The 23,840-nt window shown below is 37.7% G+C and overlaps 1 protein-coding gene across 4 annotated transcripts in view; it reads left to right on the forward strand.

The window, feature by feature from the left end:
- Nucleotides 1–23,840, forward strand: part of LOC100889572 (rho GTPase-activating protein 7) — a 90,863-nt gene that overhangs the window by 63,210 nt on the left and 3,813 nt on the right. For all 4 annotated transcript variants that reach the window (XM_003723338.3, XM_030980861.1, XM_030980860.1 and 1 more), the window contains 5 exons: nucleotides 3,522–3,587; nucleotides 9,422–9,541; nucleotides 12,645–12,877; nucleotides 13,374–13,499; nucleotides 23,121–23,254. In XM_003723338.3, the coding sequence (XP_003723386.1) occupies nucleotides 3,522–3,587; nucleotides 9,422–9,541; nucleotides 12,645–12,877; nucleotides 13,374–13,499; nucleotides 23,121–23,254 (679 nt within the window). The remainder of the gene's footprint in view (nucleotides 1–3,521; nucleotides 3,588–9,421; nucleotides 9,542–12,644; nucleotides 12,878–13,373; nucleotides 13,500–23,120; nucleotides 23,255–23,840) is intronic.

A 23,840-nucleotide genomic window follows, 5' to 3' on the forward strand; every position in this document is an offset into this window, starting at 1 on the left:
AGACCCAATATTACAATCCCTTCATTCCCTTAATAACACAACACCCTTTAAAACAGTACTTTCTTAGTAGTGTAAATACATGCAAGATAAGCACATTCCATTAGAGTATGTCATTCCACTTTCTACTTAAAAACAACCACTGACCATAGCCATTTATGGTCATGAGGTCTTTATGTTTAATTCATTAGGGTTAATGTTTAATTCATAACATTGACCATGGCCAAATATGGTCTCACATTTCTCATGTCAGACCATGGCTTGGACTCTCCCAAAAGTATAAATAGTTTGTGGAATCAATCATGTGGGTTCTTCAACTTCTCGTCCTCACCACCTTCAGGTGGGGATTGGACAGCGATTGCCCCTGCCTATTGTAGGCATACACAGAGGGGTCGGCTACATATTATATTAAATAAAATACAATCTTGAACTATATATTATTATTTGTTTCGAGTCATCTATTGATATATCTAGCTAACACTCATCATAACCACGCTACCAAATATCTACAATTCGGAGTGTTACAGTAGTCTTTGTAATTTTGTGAAGGATCCTTGTCAAGGTATGAGGAGAGGGGGCTGGGAGGGGGGTGTCAACATTTGCAAACCCACTGAACTATCCACTGCTGAGAGCCAGAAGGGCATTACATTTTGTTCAAATAAAGTAATATTTATGTGATCAAAAAAGAAAGCAAATGCATACAGTTATTTCCCTTTAATATCTTATGCAGGTTTTAAATGATTAATGACTGGTCGTAATGTAATTCGATACCTGGCCCTCGTTATGACACATTAATTGCCCATTGTAGTACGTCTTGACGATCCAATTTGATACCTACAGTACCTGCAGATTGCAGTGAATGCCCATTGTGACTTCAATGATAGAGGAATTAATTTCATTTGATAGGGGCATTAATTTGAGAAGGTCAAAGACATTACATCAGGGTGTGTACTTTTTAGCAGAAACCTTCATGCAGGTGTGTCTGTTTTTTTTTATAATGATTTATAGTGTTCAGATATCAGTCCTTTGTCCTGTCCCTCTCCACTTTTTTTTGGCCATAAAAACACTTAAATATTATTGAAAATGATCTCTATTTGACAAAACTAATCCCCTTTATTGTGTTCTGTACTGGTTTTGAAAGTCCATTTCTTGACAACCTTGGTCACCTTTTATCTTAGTGGACATTGCTATTGCACAACAGTAAGCAGAGTCACATGACAAAAAAACGGAATAGTTCACAGACGCTTTGAGAATGAGCATTTACACTGCAAAAATCTGCAAAATTTCCTCCGGCATTAAAAGTCTAAAAAAACTCAATTTGGGTTTTTTTTTTCTTTTCATTGTGTTTCCCTGCATGTAAGCAGATAAACTAGGAATCACGTGGAGTAGAAAAACGTGACCACTTTATTAACTGAAAGATACAGGTACCCTGGTGTGGACCACTTCATAAAAAGGTGGCCGGTGTATTTACCAATGGGACTACACAAATGTCATTTACCTTCCTCCCCCTTTTCATTACCCCACAATCCAAACCCTATCGCTTTTCACTTGGTGCTAATATATACTCCCCAAAGAAAATGATTCTGACCCTGGCTATTCTCTTCTTTTTTTTTACTTAAGGATTCTTTCGCATTTATGCATTTTATAATAGCCTTCAAGATTTGCGAGGATAAACCCTTGTAAGTCTTTTTAATGAACACAAAAGTTAATCGTATCCTTTTATTTCTTCAGATTTGTAAATGTTTATTTATAGGAAGATTTTTTTTGTTGATTTTTTTTTTTTTTTTTTAGTTATCTGAATGTATTTCTTTTTACTGCAATATAATTTGAGGTTGACCCTTGACAAAAACCTAAAACAATGTTCATAAACCATAAGCATACAATGGCAAATGATACCTGGACGAAACCTGTATGTGCATGTGAAAAATTGAAGCTTGCATGAGGCTTGTCTAATTTTGCAACAAATAGAGCGACGGTTTAATCCTTTACTAGAAAAATGCTAAGCTTAGACCTTCTAAAAATAGGTGTATTTTTTATTCTCATTCTTCAATTTCTGAATGGAATTACAAGACTAAGCTTCAAGTTAATGGACAGTACCAAAGTTCAATCATTTGGTGGAAGAAAATAGATCCTGTGAAAGAACTCCCCTTGACACTTGACAAATTCTTTGCCCCACGTTCAAGGTTCGTTTGATGATGGGGGAAGCTCTGGGGTCGAGGCCATCATGGTAATAGTTCCTCTCACACCTGAATGTGCATGGCAGGCTAGCTGATCAGCACTGAAGAATTACAGTCACGTAAAGGTGTTAATTGCCCTAGAAATTGTGTCCTTCGAAAGTGCAGAGTGACTATGTCAAGTTTGATATCGTGGTAGGGGAAATTTGCAGTGTTGTGCTGTTTATAGAGAAACGGCTTTGTGGTTTAGTGTAGAATTCCAGCTATAAATAGGCAAGGGTAAATAATGTTTAGAAGTATGAAGTTTGGCATGACCTGAAATATGGCTTTAGTTATGTTTTCCAGGCAATTATTCATGAAAGTTTATAAATCTTTCTTTTTAATTGAGTTTATGCTACAAAGGAAGGAGGATTGGGGGGGGGGGGTAGTATGGATAAGGAATACTATTGATATTTTTGTGACAAAGTAATTGTGCAAAAACAGTACCGGTATCTAGATAATCTACATTGAAAATTATCTTCTTTTGAGACCCAATATTCCTTTAAATGAAAGATGTACAGGAGGACTTTCACTTTGGGGATATGCTACACCCAACATGCATTTTGCATTAATGATTCAGTTTTATGTCACCTTCTTTGAAAATGATGCAAGTATACAAGCAATTTTCCTAGCCCAAGTATTGAATTCTTCCTCTCTTTCTGAACCTTTCGTGATTGTGCCCTAAGTTGCAAAAGCATCATGCGTAAAACTCATTATGTGCAGGCATCAGACAAGGTGCTATGTGGTGAAGCGCTAATGGGCCTTGTAATGAGAATCTCAAATCGGCATCCCCACACACACACACTCGCCACATGTTCAGCATTCTCTCAACGTCCATGTGACGTATGTTTGTCGTAAGGCATCATCACCAAGTAAATTACGCAGGAGATGAGAAAGACATATTCTAAAAGAGATGAGGTGTGATGCTGGTGGAAGGATGGAGAGCAGAGCAGAGCAGAGAGAGAATGATAGAAAACATTTGAATGAAGTAAAATAATATGGGTCTATTTTTTCTTTTTCATTTTTCCTTCTTCCTTCAGCGCGTAGAGATGTCAACAAATGTATTATGCGCTTTATAAGAACTGTACTATTATCATTACTATACAAAGTAGAAATGGGAGGGGTAGAGAGAGAGAGAGAGACAGACAGACAGACAGAGAGTGAGAGACACACGCAGAGAAGGGTATAGAACTTTGAGTATTGATGAAGGAGAAGTTTAAGATAGCAAATCTTATTCCATCTGTTGAGATTTATTTGTGATTTATTTGTTAATTGTTTTGTTTCTTTTGTTGTCATTTGTATCCATTACAGTGCCAGGAGACCAAGAATAAGATGGCACAGTTTCCAGAAGTCTCATCGACCAAGTCTAAATTCCAGGTGAGAATCAATCTCTTCTATTCATATTTGTTGTCAAATGCACAAGAGTAAGACAACACATTAAACCAAATATAACTAAAAGCAAAAAACTTCACACACAGTTCATATTTGCTGTAACAGCAACCTACATTCACAAACACTTTCAAATACATTCATCACACTTACCGGTACTCGAGTGATATAAAAAAACAGCCGATCAGACTGTCTGTCAACATGATACACAGAGAGGAAATAAAGAATATTGGGTCTACACCTCTGCTGGAAGGAAAATAATGGAAGATCCGTGGATGAATTTGATTACATTAGGAGCTTGATGTTGCTCTGAGAGTATTCCCTCGGACACTGATATATCGCTTTGACGTCAGCGGGAGAAAAAGGGACCCTGACGCCAAATGCCGCAAGAATTCAAGGGTCTATGAGATTACAGGCATGTTCAGATCGCCGGTAGACCGATAGCATTTGCTTTAATTATCTTGTGATGTTTCATTCTCAAAATGACAACTTTGTATACATAGGTAAGTATGTATGAAAGAATGAAGAGTATTGGAGTGTTCACTTGATAACTTTTAAGCACTACATAACTTGTGCATACTGCATTCTACAATATTGTAGTCATATATATGACTACAATCTTGTAGAATGCAGTGGAGGGGGACGTTAAATTCCACTCTATATAGAGTGAAATTTAACGTCCCCCTCCCCCCCCCCCACTCTCTTCACTCTCTCTCTCTCATTTTCTCTCTCTCTCTCTCTCTCTCTCTCTCTCCCATCATTTCCACACTTGGTTTTAGTGGTTTGCATACCGATGCTAGCAATTTGAAATAGATTTCATTTGGTTTTGCCCATTTTCTGGAAATTCTATTTGAAATGATTTGTGGTATTACAAAGATATGTATAGTGCCTACCACAATTTGTCATTGAAAACTGAATGCATCCAGTTTCAGAATTTTAGATGTTGCTATTGATACTTGGTTAAACTGATATCAGCAGAGTTATAAAAGACAAGAGTTGAGGGTTGGTTGTGACCCTTTTCTTCTTGCAGATTGGGGAGTGCCTGGAAAAGATTGCTTAGAAGTGCTAAATGTTTAGAAATATTCCATTAAATCATTTGGTTGGAATGCCATTAAGATTGCTTGCTTTGAAACGAGCTTGTGAAAGTGAACCAGATGACCTCTATTTCAAGCCTCTCGAGATGCAAAACATGCAGTTATTTCTTTATTTAGGGAAGAAATTGATGGTGCATAAATCAATTGTGTAAAGCAAATCAAAATATCTACTTGACAGAAACGATAAATATTCTACAAAATATGATATGGCTCAACGTTCTCAATTCCTATCATAAAATGTTGAATAGGCTGAAATTTTAGCTCTATCGAATGCTGGATTAATGCATGTTTAAAATGTTCAATGCCCTTCAGAAGCAAGTATCCTTATCCATTCAAATACAACATGTAGTAGATGTTTTGGAAGTGAAAATCTGCAAATATTTGTATAATCCCCGAGATTTCTTGATTGAATTTTTCAACAATGGTAGACAGTCAAAGCATATTAAGTAAAGACCAAAGGGAAAGACAAATGTATCCATTCCAATATTTTGTAAGCGAAAAAACCAAATCTGAGTTAGATTCTTGTGATATCTAATTATATTTGCAGTAATAATGATAGACAGGGTGATCCTTACCTATTGTTCAGGGGGGAGGTGCGATATAATCATTCATCCCCCCTGAACAATAGGTATTAAGTGAGGATCTAAGCTGCTGATGATAGACAAGTAACAACAAAAGCACAAGACAACAATAACCCTTTGCCAACAGGAACTGGGTTGTTCTTGTACAAAGCCAATGGGAAGACAGCAATTAGAAGTCAAAGGGTTTAGAACAGTCTGCAGACTTTGAAACAAGTATAGTTTAGTTGTCTCTGTTGGCTTTGAGTTTGTATTCAATCAAATTGTGATGGAAATCATGGGAGCCATTTCTCCTTGATTGATATGCATCATTGAGACAGCAGACAAAGGCTGCACGATGATGTCACCGTGTATTGCAGTTCTTGCTTCTTGCATGCAGTCTGTATTTCTGTGAGTATGTTGTCAAATTCACCTCTGTTCTGAAGCTCCGAGAGCCAACCTGCAGTTGTGGCCCCACTTGTGCAGTCAATCAGCAGGAGTATGTTTTGTTGTTTTCATGACCGAATGTGAGGGAAAATAAAATGTGTCTGTTTCTGCACATTGTGCTCCCAAGGATGTGGCATGAGCCCCTGACTTGGAATGTATAGTCATGTAGACCTATACATAATCAGTCACGCACCCCAAAGGTGTGCTGGAGCTCATCCCTGGATACCTGGAAGATCTTAGAGCTTGGAATGTGAACAACCTTCTGAAGTCTGTACACTTTTACTGTAGGCCTGTTTTTATCAGCTTGAGTTTGCCAAATAACTCGCTATTTTATCTATCCCGATCGCAAATTAACCAGTTAATTTGCATCTTCATCAGCCCGCAGTTGCAATTAGCTGGCTATTTGGTCAAGAAATGTTGTTCATGTTTCCAAAATTGCCTGATATTAAGGAAATAGCAGGCTAAGTTGCACCCGTCCGAGCTGCTTTTTATGAGCGTATCGGTCTGGTGAAGACACAATTTCGAGCTTCGGGAAAATATCCAGAGTCTTAAAATTACAGGCTATTTTGCAATTTTGGTCTGATGATGACAGGCCTACAGTGACTGTCTTCCATTGTAGAATTGACCTTGTTCATTCAAAGAGCAATGCCTATGGAGAAGAAGATAATATTTCACATTTTCAGTGACTTGATATTTTGAAATGTTCTAAAGACAAGTGAGATTTGACACTTGATACTATTAATGATGTTTGGAAAGAATAGAGGACTTGTGAGATTTTTGCTAGAGTTATCATCCCAAACAGTATGGGGATAGAGTTGTTTGAAATAGGGAAAACTCTGGAGAAAAATAGAAGTGATTCCAAGATGGAGATGAGGCAGATGACAAGGGTAAAGGGTTGGGAGGGATGATGGTCATTCGTTTTCCATTCATCATCTTAACCTTTTAGGAAGATGGGGAGAAACTGTGAGAGTGGAAAGTGGTGGGAGGTAGACAAACAAGGGAGGGGGCTGGTGCAAAATAGTTGATTTATATGACAAAGATGAATGCAGATTTTGAATAGGGATCCAGTCATGATGGAAAAGGGGTGGACTAAAAGGAGGATAGATGATGTATGATGTTCATTCTGGCTTCTGTATTGAAATTGGGAGAATGGAAAGAGGTGGAAGATCTAGACAAACAAAGGAGGGGGCTGGTGCACGATGGTTGAGATGAATGCAGATTTGGAATGGGGATCCTGTCATGATGGAAAATGATGGGAGTGCATGGTGAAAGGGGAGAAAGGGTGGACTAAAAGGAGGGAGAGATGATGTATGATGGTCATTCTTCATCGTGCATCCATCATCTCATCCTCCAATTCAAAGGCCGAGTAGAGAGCTCATGATGGAGAGAAATGGCAAGAAAAATGAGGCGCAGGAACGCTAATCCAAACATTCTCAAGAAATATTGGCAAAAAAAATCATTGGAGGGGAGAAAGGTGATGTTGGTTTAGGATAAAGGAGTTGGATCCTTAATCCCCTTGGATTGATGGGTGGATTATCCATGAAAAACAAGAGGCCTGATGCGGCCTCATGAAAGGTAGGGATCACACCTCTCATATTTGAGGTTGGGTCAGATTTCACCAGTCACGTTTGCAGATCGAGTTTGAGCGCTCTTGATATCACTGCTTTGTGTCACCTTAAACCATGCCGAAAAATTTAGTAAAAAGGAAATTGTTAACATTCTTGTAAGTTCTCATTTGAACAGGTGATACTTATCTGACTGCAAAAATGTAATATAAATGTTATCATTTATTTATTCAATTCAAAAAAGCAAATTTTCAACATATTGAAAGCATCCTACACTGTATAGGCATATACATAAATTACATGATATGAATAAAATCAAACTAAATACCAAATATGATGTCAATGTATGTGCGCAGTATGTATCTTGAATAGGAAACTCATACATGTAAGTTAAATCTTACACAATTCTTTATAAAGATTTCAATTGAAGCACGTCATAGAAGTGCTTATGTGTTTTTACATCAATTAATATTACAAAAGACGCCACAGTGCCCCAGACAATATGCATTATGCACCATTAGCCATTGTATCAAACGTCATCGGAAAAAGCTTTGCCTGAAAAGCATCAGTTGTCATGCTCAGCTGTGGGTCATATGATTTAAGACGTGTCCAACACCAATTATCTTGTTCTTTCCTGCACTAGCAAAGACAACTGACGACACACTGACGTCAACACAACACATGTTCATCAGTAAGCTCATCTAATGGCGATTGAATGGAATCTTTCATCCATTAAAGTCCCTGACTTAGGATTCAATCCACATTCTCGATTCAATCATGAAAGAAAATTTATATTTTTGATAAGTTGTAGACCATTCTTTTCTTCCCTTTGTATGTTGTTCATCTGTTTCTCGATTGGAAATGTTTATCAAGTTTCTGAAATCAATTCTGCTTCTGTTTTCTTCAATTTCTTCAAGGCATTCTCTGAAATCTTATTGCAAGGTATCATCTTTGTAGGAATTACTTGAGGCCATTGTGGGGGATGTGTTATGCTCAAGAGTTGTGACGATTATTATTTTCTAGTTTTGTATAAATATGAAGTCTTAGACAGTTTTATCTAGAAACCATGAAAAACAAGTCGCAGATGGTGTTGTGTTTGTTTCACAGACAATACAATGTACAGAATGTAATTCTTTGAAATGTTATTTGACATTGGGGCAACGTTCTCTCATTAGTATAGGCCTATATAACACTGAAATCAGCTTATGTATATCTTAGCTGATCTTGGTTTACTCCATCATTGCTTCTAAAATATGTTATTTGAAAGAACACGAAATGTAACTTGATATAATAAAACAATTATTAGGAAGTAACTTATTTACGACAGCTGTTCTAAAGTCTAGCTGGTTTGCCTGAGAAGAAATCCAATCAAATTCTAATACGTGTAATATGTGATTGTTATGTTTAGCATTGATCGTAAACAATAATGATATGATATATCCAGCTAGGGTAATAGTAATTGAAATCTTGCGATACGTGATTCATATATGATATCATCATAACATTTCATATTTGAAATACAGTATCATCATGAATCACTATGTTGACAATTAGGCAAGATCGAGCACGACAACAACGAAAGTCATTTGGATTTGTATCACGTTAGGAAGGAAGCAGGAAATATTTAATATGTTCCTGAGGGAAGCTCCGTGAACATGATGATATCCGTGCCATGTTGTTATGCGACACTGAACAGTAATTAACGACTTCTGGGTAAGGGAGATACGAGATTCGTATCACGCCTTTGTTGGGTGTAGATGTGAAGTGCTGATCGCCGTAGGACAGGGTTTTACAGTTGGCAATCGCTTGCGTTATGTGATAGCGAACAGTAATTACAAACTACTGTTATTGGAAAAAATACAAGATGATATCATTTTAGTCCCCGTAATACAGGGCTTTTTTGTCATACAGGAAATGAGAGATGTTTAAAATATACATTGTGAAGAAATCAAAGTAGAAATTCAGTGAATAAACAACATTGACAATGCAATCAAGTCAACCAAATGGAGATCTGAATACAATATGCAAATGCCTTTTATTTACTTTTATTACTAATATGAATTGATGACAAACTTCTTTTGTGATGTATATTCATTTTATAAACAACTTCAAAATTCACAGTTCTCAAATGTGTTTCATCATTCTCTTCTTCAATGCAGACCTTTCCAAGTGAGCAGTTTATCGGTCGGCCAGCTGATGATCCTTCGCAAGCTTTCGCTCCTCAAATTGACCGCAGTGATGGAGCGTTACTCGGTCTCACATCGGAGTGGGTGGACATGGTAAGAATGATCACCAAACACGTTTGTCTTGACGTTCCCGTTAAATATTAACACAGCACTGTAGCTCTGGGAAATTAAAGGCCCACTTTTACATCATACTATTGTTGTGATTGTGTAATATGCCATTAACCCCCCCCCCCCCCCCCCCCAAAAAAAGGGGGGAACAAGAAAGAGTAAGACAACAAGGAAGAGAAGCATATGCAGCTCTTGAATTACCATTTAAATATCAACAGAGCACTGTAGCACTGAAAAATCAAGAAAGAATTAAATTTAATCTTTTACACTATATTATTAATATGATTATGAAGCAAGGAGCATGCTTAGCTACTGCAGCCCTCCCTCCCTCCCACCCCCAAAAATAGAAAGACACTAAGGAACAGAAGTCTGTGGCAGTAGTGAAGCAATATGAGTTTGCCTTTGGATGCTTGAATCATCCCCCTCCCTCCAAATAAAACAAATAGAAAAAATACTTCTAAGATGTTCTTTCAAGGCTATATTTTCCTTGTTTTAAAGAACATATTTCTTTCCCTTTTGGTGGCATATTTATAAAGTCGATGAAGACAGTTGTTTAGCGAGGGAGATGCCATCCACCATTTCTTTCATTTTATAAACAAAAGTTGCTTTAATTGAAAGGAGATACACCCCTCCATCCATGCCCCACTAGAGTTCCCTGAGCAGGCTAACCATGTAGGTTAAAGCACAACGAGTCCCTTGTCACCTACAAAATAATAAGAAAAGGAGAGAAGTGTTTCTCCATACTTGGAATTTTTCCTGCAGTGTCCATTTCTTGACCTCTGCGTTGACCTGGAGGTGTTCGTTGTGTATTCAGGATAGTGCAGTATTGTGTGAGCTATAGCGTTACAGACCCAAAGGGCCAATTTGAAAGGATGATTTCGAATTTTTCCTCTAGGGACTTGAAAGACAGGTGATTTAATAACGGGAAATGATATCCAAACATGGAGGTTAAAGTTTCATCAGAATCCCTTGTGGTATCCTTAGCCTGGGAATTTTGGCTTAGAGACCTCCTCACCCAACTTACTTGTAGAACTCTGAGAGGTTTTTTTTATGTGTATGTGCATGTGAAGAACAGGATAATAAAAAGAACAACAACTCGCAATCTCACTCAAAATATTGACTAATCTTTAACTGTTTTAAAGACCAACAGTTTTACGAGAAAACCAAACTTTGAAACTCGGCGAAATCTGCCCTCAACAATTCTTCAACTGCATGTCACAAGACATAAGTACTCCAATTTCTCAGTTCTCAAGTTCAGTGCCACCCATGATTAATGGTGTAATGTTACATATAATTGATGGTTCCTTCAAGCGCACTGTGCATGTATGTGACTAACCCATTAGAATCCAACAATTTTTGTTTTTAATACTTTTGAATAGACCAAGTAATTCTGTGTGTGTAAGTGTAGATTCCATTTGCCATAAATCAAACACCCTCTCTGCATTTTTAACCAAGTAAAATAGCAATAAACGCTGATTTTTTTTCTTCTTCTTCAGTTAGACTAAAAGACATAGAAGGTGCTCCAAAAAAATGAAAGGATAATATGCAATATAATTCATTACAACACGAAACCATGTGGCTCATCATCATCCTTTTTAGAACGAGAACGTATCCTTTTTTTTCTTTTCTTTTCTTTTCTTTTTTTGGTTATGTACTACACTTACAAAATCAGAAAAAATAAATCACAAACAACTGAAACCATGTTATTGGAAAAGCATCTTTTTATGTGTTCTGTAGTACCATGCTTCACATATCTGATATTAAGGCTGCCTTCACCTTTCTGCCGTTATGCGTGGCTTCTAAAAAAACATGGCTTCCAAAAAGCGTCTACATGGTTTGCGATGACGAATGATCACTTCAATTTGGGGCAGGTTAAAGATAGCATGCAGAGGAAATTGCTGGTGATGTATGGAAGATTTCAGCAATTTGTTTAGGATGTGGAGGGGGACGGGTCTTTGTTTAGTAGCAATCATCTTATCATGAGAGAGGAGGGGAGAGGGAGAGGGAGAGAGAATAAGGGGGAAAATTGGTTGAGACAGGATGAGACAGATAGAGAGAAAGGGGAAGAAGGAAAGAAAGAAAGAAAGAAAGACAATTGGAGGGGAAAGAGAGGGTGGCAATCGAAAGGAAGAGCAGATCGAGTAGGTTAGGGAAGCAAAAACGAAAGAAACTGAAATGTGAGAGAGAAGAGAGAGTGAGTGATATAGACTTTGAGAGAGAGAGAGAGAGAGAGAGAGAGACAGGCAGACAGACCTAGAGATAGTCAGATAACCAGAGATGAAGACAGAGAAAGACAGAGAGAGAAAGAGAGAGAGAGAGATTGGGAGAGGTAGTTGTACAGAAATTTCACCTGTAGGGGTAATACATGTAGGGGTAACTAAATGAAGAGGCTTTAATAGAAAATTTAAAAAATATTTCCAGCAGGAAAATACTTATGGGAATATGATGGTAAAAAATCATCCAAACCTGAAGGTACAGTTGGGGAAAATATTCTTTTCCCTCTCTTTTCCCCCTTCATTTCATAGATAGGCTGTCATACAGCTTATCTATTATGAACCATGTGAAAATAGCTTGGAGCAGTTTTATCATGTCAACCTTTCCTGATCCCATACATTATGCCTTCATCCTACTGTCATATGAAATGCCACCTGTCCTATATTTTAGAGGCCCATTATAAATTTGAATTTCCTTTGGTTTCTTCTCCTTAGAGGTACCATTTAACCCTGTTGTAGGCTTTAAAATTCAAGTTCATATCTCCCATAGTGTTTCGATTAGTAAGATAACTTCTAAAGAAAACATACACAATATAAAAATATTTCTCTAGAATATTGATTTTTAGATAGCTGTGGCAATATTTGTAAATATTTATGGCGATTTTCCCCCTAAAATTGTATAATCAAATAAATTTGTGCACTTTAAAACATTTTTTTTTTAAGTTTCAAAGTTCTTTTTAACATGTCCAGTGGTAATAATTTTGCTAGGTAGAAATATTACATAGTGCCTTTCAGTTTCTAGTTGGATGACTTTGCTGTTTATAAGGAATTGCTTCTCATACCATTTTCTTTTATTCTCTTCCCCCTCCCTCCAGGATGGTGCCACGTTTCATGAAGCGGACCAAGACGGCGGACATCAAGGACCGGTTGGTGTTTGGTGTACCCCTCCTCTACCACCTCCAGAAGACCGGTCAGCCCCTCCCCCAGACCATCCTCTACGCCATGCGCTACCTGAGACGCCAGGCCGGCGAGGCCGTGGGGCTCTTCCGCAAGCCCGGGGTCCGGTCCCGCATCCAGGCGTTGAAGAAGATGAACGAGGCTAACCCTGGTGAGGATCTATTCGAGGGACATGTGGGGGTAGGGGGTAGGGGTGGGGTAGCGGTGGAGTACAGGTGCGGTTGGAGTAGGGGTGGGGTCAGGGTATGGGGTTAAAATTGGGAGGGAGGGGGTTTCAGCAGTATGAGCCTCCAATGCATTTCTTTTATAAAATGTATTTCTATTCTTCCGAATCAGTAATACCTTTAAGGCCCACTGTACTACTTGTGGCTAATTGCTCCCTCTATATAGAAAACAATGCCTAATCGGTGACCTTTGGTCCCCCATGATCCTCTTTTTCTTATGTTAATTGAGAGCTGAGTTGATGAGATAGCCACCTGTCAGTGACCTTCCTGGGTGGTCTAATTCCTCCTAGCCAAACTAGTACAGATTTAAACCAAATCTATTTATTGCAATCACACTAGTTCTGTCTACATGAATTGAATTACAAATATAGATTTATGAATAGTCACTTTATACTGTGCTTTTGTGGCCCATTTCTGTTCCAGACACACTAAGCTACGACGGCATGATGGCCTATGACGTTGCCGATATGTTGAAACAGTACTTCCGAGAACTACCAGAACCTCTGCTTACACCAAAACTTTCAGAGACCTTCATCAGCCTCTTTACCTGTAAGTACAGAAAGATGATTTGTTCAGAAGCAATCTTGACCACAGTTCAATGCAATATTTGATACAGTACATTTGTTCAATGCCTATTTTGTCTATAGGGCTTCACAAAATGCTCTTGCAGGGTCTCCAAATAAACCCTAAATTAATCTAGATATGTAGAGATCAGTTTTGTTTGAAAAAAGGGACAGTATCAAGAGGTTATCAAAATGTCAAAATTTCACTTTTCTGGTCATTGACTGACATAGATTATAACAATGCAAGATGAGTCTTAAATGAACCTCAATAAAGATGTGAGAAACTTGTATTCTTGAGACATGATCTAGTAGAAAATTAAGATAATTAATAAGATCAGTAATACACCCACAGTATTTGTCAACATATTTTGTTTTGAAAGCTTGTTAGTTTGACATTTGGACTTCAGACTTTGTGGGATCAAAACCCTTTATTAGCTGTACACGACTTCCAAAAGCTTGTTAGGGATCATCATTAACTATGAAACCATGAAACTTATTATGAGCATCTGCAGAAGAAAATGCCTCTTAACTTGTAGGTTGTAAACAATCAGTGAAGCTTGTTAGGGACCTTGGTAATAACTATACTAACTTGATAGCAAGGACATATTCAGATGATGGTAATGACATGGATCTGTAAGACTAAATCCGACCGTAATCTTTAAACATCCTGTGGAAAGCATGCTAGAAGTTGTTGTTAGGCTTCATACCTTGGACGAAGAATTCGAAAATATTTAGATGAACAAGGTTGTTGGGATCTGTATGATTGAAATCAACTTGTTATTTGTCTTTGTTAGGCTTCATGCGGTAGATGGATAATTAGAAATATGTACGGTAGCTGAAAAATGCATCTGTAGGATTTAATCCATGTCTGCTACATACTCTAGTTTACTTCTCCATAACTGCATTTGATTGGATAGACCTCTCTCTCTCTCTCTCTCTCTCTCTCTCTCTCTCTCTCTCTCTATCTTTCTCCTCTATCTCTCTCTCCCTTTCTCTCTCTTTCTTTCTCCTCTATCTTTCTCCTCTATCTCTATCTCTCCTTTTCTATCCCTATCTCTCTCTCTCTCTCTCTCTCTCCCTCCTTTCCATTGTCTCTTGATGGTATTGAATTTCCAAACAAGTTTGTTCCATGAGCTCAACTATCCAAGAATCACTCATCAATGTAGCACTTTGACTAATGGCCGGCCCCTTGAGCTAAAGTAGAAAATTAAAACCAAGTTATTTTGGGCATCTCACAAAAGATCTCATTTGATAGCAGACACACATTTTCCAAGTGTTTTTAGATGGGGCGAAGAAAGAAAATCTAAACAATGTTGCGCTATATGTGCGTTTTTTAATATATTTTTTTGTCGGCTTAATGTAAATTGTGATAGTGCTCTGCATTGTTAACAATTCTCTCGCCCTACTTTGTATTTGGAGAACAGCCAAGTTAATATTCCCCGCATGTATCGTTTTCCGGACAAAAATATCCATGCTTTTTTTGGAGAGTACATGATATTGAACATACTGTTAATTAGAGATTAGATTGTTAGCGCTAAGAGACTTTGGTGGTAAGCGCTTTATAAGCACAGCTTTTATTATTATTATTATTAATTATTACAAATGATTGTTCTTTAGAACAATTAGAAGTCCATGTAATCTTTCTAAATTTGAATTGTTTTTGTATTTCAATGAAATGTATGTGAAGAGATATATATGCTGTGCACGTGCATGAACATGTAAAGCAAATAACAATTATACAGGTCCTTGTTTGGGTATAGAGAGAGACACACACACAGAGGATGTTTTAAAGGGAGATATATTTTTTTTTTTGGGGGGGGGGGGGAAGAGGAATATTGTAATAAGGATTTCTTGATTGACAATTTGTTGTATTATACTAGCAAAATGGGTCCAGTATGCACTCTTAAAATGTTGTTTCAACATGAAAAGTAAAGTGTGGTCATGTAAAACAATGCAACGCTCCCACCCCCATTAGTTATCTCAAATTCAAATCAACTGCTCGATCATGATCACGTACATTCTAGGGTGCGTTCAATCGAATTTTCGAAGCTAGAATCACAAACATGAATCACAATTCAAAACGCCGTTACAAAAAGCAAGGTCACTGCGGTTTGCGTTCAAGCGATTTTTCATCAACGCTGATTCTAGCTCATTGCGAGCCAAACCACTGCGCATCACACTGCGCAGTATGGCCCAGGAACTTCGGCGCGCGCTTTCTGGAATTGTTTACGGCCGACTGTCGACTGCTGTTTTGAGCATAGATCCAATAATAAGACAAAGAATGAGAAGGTGATAGAAGGAAGAAACAAAGAATAACATAAGGAAAGACAGAAAGATAAAGTCGATAGAATGATTAAAACAAAGAATAACATAAGAGAAGATGATAGAAGGAAGAAACAAAGAATAACATAAAGAAAGACAGAAAGAGAAATTGATAGAATGCTTAAAACAAAGAATTACATAAGAAAAGGTGATAGAAGGAAAAAAACAAAGAATAACATAAGAATAGAAGGAAGAAACAAAGAATAACATAAGGAAAGACAGAAAGAGCAAATGATAGAATGATAAAAACAAAGAATAACATAAGAAAAGGTGATAGAAGGAAAAAAAACAAAGAATAACATAAGAGAAGATGATAGAAGGAAGAAACAAAGAATAACATAAGGAAAGATAGAAAGAGAAAGTGATAGAATGATTAAAACAAAGAATAACATAAGAGAAGATGATAGAAGGAAGAAACAAAGAATAACATAAAGAAAGACAGAAAGAGAAATTGATAGAATGCTTAAAACAAAGAATTACATAAGAAAAGGTGATAGAAGGAAAAAAACAAAGAATAACATAAGAATAGAATGAAGAAACAAAGAATAACATAAGGAAAGATAGAAAGAGAAAGTGATAGAATTATAAAAACAAAGAATAACATAAGAGAAGATGATAGAAGGAAGAAACAAAGAATAACATAAAGAAAGACAGAAAGAGAAATTGATAGAATGCTTAAAACAAAGAATTACATAAGAAAAGGTGATAGAAGGAAAAAAACAAAGAATAACATAAGAATAGAATGAAGAAACAAAGAATAACATAAGGAAAGATAGAAAGAGAAAGTGATAGAATTATAAAAACAAAGAATAACATAAGAGAAGATGATAGAAGGAAGAAACAAAGAATAACATAAAGAAAGACAGAAAGAGAAATTGATAGAATGCTTAAAACAAAGAATTACATAAGAAAAGGTGATAGAAGGAAAAAAACAAAGAATAACATAAGAATAGAAGGAAGAAACAAAGAATAACATAAGGAAAGACAGAAAGAGCAAATGATAGAATGATAAAAACAAAGAATAACATAAGAAAAGGTGATAGAAGGAAAAAAAACAAAGAATAACATAAGAGAAGATGATAGAAGGAAGAAACAAAGAATAACATAAGGAAAGATAGAAAGAGAAAGTGATAGAATGATTAAAACAAAGAATAACATAAGAGAAGATGATAGAAGGAAAAAAACAAAGAATAACATAAGAATAGAAGGAAGAAACAAAGAATAACATAAAGAAAGACAGAAAGAGAAATTGATAGAATGCTTAAAACAAAGAATTACATAAGAAAAGGTGATAGAAGGAAAAAACAAAGAATAACATAAGAATAGAAGGAAAAAACAAAGAATAACATAAGGAAAAACAGAAAGAAAAAATGATAGAAGGAAAAACAAGGAATAACATAACGGAACAGGCCACGATGGTATAGTGAACGCAAATTGCATGCAAAGCGGGCGCGCGGTTTTTCCCAAACCGGAAGAGGCTTCGTCATACAATCATGATTGAGAACTCCGTCCGTTCAATCGAATTTTAGCGACCGTGATTCTTTTGAATCATGATACAAAACGCATCTTTTTCAGCGTTTCATGTTTGTGTTTTCAAACACGTTTATTTTTACGACCGACGAAAAAATCGCTTGAACGCATTGCGTTTTAAACTAAACGTCTTTAGAAACCGTGATTCTAGGGTGAAAAAGTGTCGATTAAACGCACCCCTAGACATGTCTTTCACTATATCAAGGTGTGTGGGTCACCAGATGTAAACATACCATGTGTCATCAAACAAATGGAGCCCTAAATATAGCCATGTTCATGTTAAAAGAGGATCTGCGGCATAAACACTTGATCTGGGTTTGAACTTGGCCGTGTGCCTCGCAAAGTTTTGGAGTTGCCAATTGGTTCAAGCTGTTTGACTCGGCTCCCGAAGAAGCAGACTTTCATCTTCTGCACGGCGGGAGAGCAGAGATCGACTTGGAGATAATCACTACCATTTGCCCACCCCCTTTTTCTCTTTATTTTCTATCTTTGGTTTGGTAGTTTCCAGCTTCCGTGATTTATATTCTCTTTCTACTTGTTTTGTATCTGTCATTCCTTTTCTGGGCAATCCTTAGCATATGTGTTCATGTCTTTCTGTCTTCTTTGAACCGTTTATACTTACATTTATTTCCATACACTCTAATGTTTCCCCTTTCTCCTATTTGTTCCATTCTTTATAATGCTCCTCATGTTTTCCTCTGCTCTTCTTCTTCTTCTTCTTCTTCTTCTTTCTCTTCTTCTACTTCTTCTTCTTCTTTTCCTTCTCTCCTTTTCCTCCTCCCTCTCTCTCTCTCCCTACTTTTTTTCCACCTTCGCCATCATTCATGGTTCCTCATACTTTTCTCACTTTATGTTCTGCCTCATTCTTTTTTTCTTTCTTTCCTACATGCACATGCCTGCTTCAACTCATTTCTCTTGTCTCTCTTCATACCTTCTTTCCTTCCTCTTCCCATCTGCCTGTACCCTTCACCCTCTAGCTCTCTCACTCCATCTTCTTTTCAACCCTTTCCACTTCAGTTCAGACCACACACAAATCCCTCTCAATCGCCTGTTACATCTGTGAGATGAAATCTTTCAGGTCTGATGCTAAGTATAAACCCAGTCTGTTTAGAACTCACTTCAGATTGGCATCTGAAGGAACTAATGGATTATTTGGATTGAAGCGTTGCGTATCGGAACCATATTTCATCTTTTCGAGAAAGAAACCAACCGGGCGGATTCCATATTGATAAGTCCAAACTGGTGGAGGCCACATGCAAGTTTAGGGGTGGGAAATAAAGATAGATGTGACCTTATTGCGAACAGTAGGCAGAAGTTGCCGGATTTGCAATGTCTTTGACTGATCTGTTGTCTGTTCTGCATTATGAGATGGGATTATCTCTCGCTGAACATCTTTATCTCATAGAAAACCTAAGTTCAAGCGGGATTCAAGCGGTTTAGATCTAAGGTTTTTTGTCTGCATTATGAGAGGGAAACTCTGTCTGAACTCCTCCTGTGATAGAATGCAAGGGGTAGATCTGTAATGACTTACATGTAGATCTACCTTCTGTTTTGCATTTTAAAGGGGGAATAGTTGGTGTTAGTCTGAGCCCTCCCCACCTGAGGCTGAGGGATTTCCTCCATCTTGAGGTCATAGGTTACATGTCATACCCAGTAGTCTGCATGACTTAGACAAATTATTATAAATTAAACTAAAATGAATTATAAAGGCAAAGGCAACCCTGTTTGTATCTAGTACTTTGCAATGCAGTCCTGTATGAGCCGTCTTTCCAGAGGTGTATCACAAGTGAGAGTGAAACGGGGCAATGCAGATTAGCCATTACAGCTTATTTGAGGAAATAACTAATACAAGTGCAGGTGCATGGAAGCAGAAAGTCTGACAGGAATGTGGTTAACAACAGAAGAACAAAAATGAATTGGGGTTGCTCTTCATTTTATGAGAATGAATCATCCAAAATTGTTGTGGTTTGTGAGAATTACATCACCACTGCATCCTACTTCTTCCAAGATTTTTTCAGAAACCCTAAATTGAGTCTGCGGTTGTTGAAGGAACAGGCAGGGGATGACTGGAGATATCCCTGGTTTGACACCTGGGGGCCCCCTGCTTCACCCTCAGGGGTCACGACCCTGACTTTGACCTTTAGCCCACTGATGCTTGAAAGCCACCGTAGCTGATAATAGTCTTGGTGCTCCAAACTCCCTTTTGTTTCTAATTGTATAGTTCCAACTCATATGACTTGTCTTGTAAGAAGCATAACAGGTTCGATCTCTTGAGTCTTGTCGTTTTTACTTTTTCAGCATTATGTAAAATGATTTTGAATAACAGATGCAGTAGAAGAGAAGAGAGCTTTTAAGTAAAGGCTTGATGATACTCCAAAATATCTGTTTAGAAGACAAATATCTAGAAACGAGCAAGTCAGTGTCATTTTTTCCATTTACGCAAGCATTCTCCAATCCAGTGTAGCAATGCGTTGTCATGGTGATTTTTTAATCTTGCTGATGATGTGGAAGTTTACTTCTTCAACCAAGCTTCCATTCTTCCATTCCAATTATTCATTTATTGATTCTTGTGTATGAAGACCACGAATTTCCTCTTACCCACTCTAAATTTGGATGAAGTTCATAGAAATGGGGACACCCCTTCAACAACAACAAATTGATGATGATGAAGGACGAGAAGTCATTGACCAACCACAAGAGTGATGATGATGAGAGTTCCCAGAAACAGGGACGCACCTTCCAAAACGATGAAGAGGAGAAAATGAGAAATAAGATAGGAGGAAGACATTGACTGCCCTCTCAAGAGAGTGGAGAGAATCTAAACAAGGGAACGCTCAGTCCTCATCTATGACCAGAGGCTATTTGGTTAAGTGCTGTCTGTAGCTGTGGGAAAAAGAAAATAACAAATCAAGTTCAGGATGGAAGACGGAATTGATAGGGTGTTTAGGATATGAATTTGCCGCAAATGAGCTCGTTTACGACTTAATGATGACTTTGGTCTGGAGAATCTAATGGCAATCACAGCATGCACGGCCAGGCTAGTACTCACTTTCATACATTGATGGGTTTTTTGTAATTGTAAGATGATGGATTCTTGCTTGTAGTAGGCAATACAATTTTCTGTCCATTTTGAATGTTTTTCTTTCTTATACTTTCTTGTACATTCCCCCTTCTGCTTATCTAGTCCCTTTATGGTAGTTCCCTGTACACTTCAATGTGCATCAACATAGGACATTCCATAGCATTATTTCGAACTGCATACTATCTAATATATTTACTAGGTTTCTTGTCTTTTCCTATTATACTTGTAATCACCAAACAAACTCTCTCTTGCCAACCTGTTTCTTTAACCCTTCTTATAAGTCTTCTTTTCCTTTCTCTTTCATCTTGTCATACCTTGTGACGTCGTTTTCTTCTATTTTCATAAGATTCTTGCAAGAAACCTCCAGAACTCAGTTAAGCAGAAGCCCATTAAGATTTACTATCAGCAGACAGCAGCTAAATATAGCTAATAGTCCTTCGTTATTGTCTGTAAACAACTCACCCGTTAATAATCGTATTTTCTTTCCTTTTGTCCTGGCCCTCAAAAGGAACTTTTTTTTGGAGTATTTTGATTTGAGTGATTGCTTCTTACGTTACTCGCTTGAATTCATGTAGGCTATGCTATTCTAATTCCATTCTAGTCCCATGCACTGACTGTTTAGTAATCGGGGGATGGTTTTAAAAGTATTGAAGGGGTTAAGGTATATGAGAAGGAAGCCTTTATTATACAACACAGATACCCTTTCCCCTTGTTTTTCTGTTTGTTTGTTTTCATGGAGATGGTTTCAAATATTCCTCTCCTCGGAACAAAAATATACATTGAGCTTGTTGGCAACGGGTTCGCAGTGACTTGCTATTTCATCCACCTAAACTAGAATCACCATGTGAACTTTCGATGAGGGCAGATGATCGGAAACGAGTGCTGATTCTTCTGCCTGCCGAGCCTATCCAGCCGACAGATAGCGAGGAAATAGCTTGTTGTGAGCTTCGTTGCTATTCCTTTCCCCTTTCCTAATCAGATCAGGAAATGCCACGCTCCTGAGAGCGCCTGGAATCGTAATCGCTCAATTTGAGTTGCAGAAGCAACCTGGGAGTATATATGCGGTGAACTCTGGGAGGGAAATAGGTTGCAGGGATTGAGCTAGGGAGAGGGAGAAAGAGAGGGAGAGAGACACTGAAAGAGATGTATATCTACTAATATCTAGAAAGAAAAATGTTTGGTTTTGTAAGAGAAATAAAAGAGGAGTCTGTTCTGAACATAACAAGAATTGGAAATAAATAGAACAAGATCTAAGAAAAGCAACAACAACAAAAATCGAAATAGGGATATAAAAAAAACAGTTACCCTAACCACAGAGGCATCACTAAAACATTTTGAATCAGATTTAGAGGCGCTAATCTAATCTATAGAAAACTCTGTTATAAGCTGAAAATGATAGTTTAACTAATACAGAACATTAAGTATGAAATGCTTGCACATACTAGCCTGTTCCGATCGATCAATCACCTAATTTGAAGAAGTTTGTGAATGATGAAATAAGAGCATCTGTAAAAGTGCAGCATCACACTTCAAGGATGCACATCTGTAGCCATCTTCAAGACCTGGCATAGTTTTCAAAATGACGTTATCTTTGGTATGTCCCCCGGACCATGATTGGACCTGTAATAACCTACCTCCTAGCTTGGACATCACTCTGTTCCCACTGCCAATGAACCGTTTGGTCTGTTCAGACTTCAGAGCCAGAAGGTCATTGACTCTGTGTTAAAGCGTAGGAGTTAATGCCATTCTGGCTCCAAGCAGAGAAAAAAAATCAATACACCGACAGCAGTGGGAACAAACAGTAGGGTTAGGTTGCCTCCAGTACGGTTCTAGCACCAACCTGCTATACAGAATTGTGCCACTTGAATAAAAACCAAGCAAATTATTCATAAAAAATAAAAAATCGCTACATCTTCATTTCTATGATACTCTAAATGAATTCATAATTTGACTAGAATTTGAACAGAGCAAGAAGTGATATGATTTTTGTCGGCTCGTCTTTGAAGCGCGAGGATAACAATACTCTCCAATCAGCTTCAAGAATGCGGTCAAAGGCAACAGGGAATATGTCATGTTGAGCCGGACAATAGAGAATTTCCTGCTGTCAGCTCAAATCTGTTAAAGTTGTCGTTATGTTTAATGGGTGAAGTCATTGACATTGACATTGACATTGTAGCATGTGTAAATTCAATTTCCCTCTATTGAATCTATTACTTCTGCTGCTATTTGTTTACATATATATTTTTTGTAAAAGAGAGTAAAGAAATGGAATAAAAGTGGGTGAATAACCTGAACTCTGCAAATTTGAAGAATGCAACGTGATTTCATGGGTTATGATTAAGAAGACAAAAACATTTGTAGAGACATTACTCAATTTGTCTAGCATCATTCAATAATGACCGTTGTTAAAGGCCGTCTGTACTAGTTTGGCTAGGAGGGATTAGACCACCCCGGAAGGTCACTGACATGTGGCTATCTCATCAACTCAGCTCTAAATTAACATCAGAAAAAAAGGATCATGGGGGACTATTGGTCACCGATTAGGCATTATTTTCTATATAGAGGGAGCAAGTAGCTACAAGTAGTGCAGTGGGCCTTTAATAATAACTTCAGTATCTGAAGCAATTCCGTCCATTGACCTAGCTTTACCATCTCATCTTCATCTCCTTCCAGCATCCGTTCCCAAGGAGCTGCGTGTCCCGGTGATGCAGGCAGCCATCCTCCTCATGCCGGACGAGAACCGAGAGGTCCTCCAGTCGCTCCTGCTATTCCTGAGTGACATAGCTAGCCAAGCAGACGTGAACCAGGTGAGTTCTAAAGATGCTTCCACAGAAACAGCTTATCAACTACTTTCATACGGATCGGGCTAACTCGGACCCGGGTACAACTCGGCCCCGCTGCGAAAAACAATCATTTTGTCATTTTAACCAAACCCTAACCCTTACCCTAAGCCTTAACCCTAACCTTAACCCTAACCCTAAACCTGCAAAATATGACCGTTTTTTGCAGCAGGGCCGAGTTGTCCCCGGGTCCGAGTTAGCCTGACTCTCCTTTCATACCACTATAAAGATGAAAATATACAAGTTTTACATAAAGACAGACACCTTTTGGGTAAATACATACACAAAATTAAATGTATGTGGAAGGGATTACTGCTAATTCACAGAGCAGCATTGTGTGATTATCTTTCACACAGAGCACAGCATCCTTCTCACTTTTGGGAGATGAGTTTACCGTATTTAAACTTGTTTTTAGAGTTTCAAACATGGACACTTAATACCATTCATGGAATTTTCTATGCAAAAGGGAGTTCTACTGTAATTACTATCAAATTAATCTTCGTTTCACACAGACCGTTATTAACATAAATTTTAAAAAAGTAAGGGAATCCTT

Source organism: Strongylocentrotus purpuratus, unplaced genomic scaffold (genome assembly GCF_000002235.5).
Source record: "Strongylocentrotus purpuratus isolate Spur 01 unplaced genomic scaffold, Spur_5.0 spur5_scaffold_11, whole genome shotgun sequence".
NCBI classification, from domain to species: domain Eukaryota; kingdom Metazoa; phylum Echinodermata; class Echinoidea; order Camarodonta; family Strongylocentrotidae; genus Strongylocentrotus; species Strongylocentrotus purpuratus.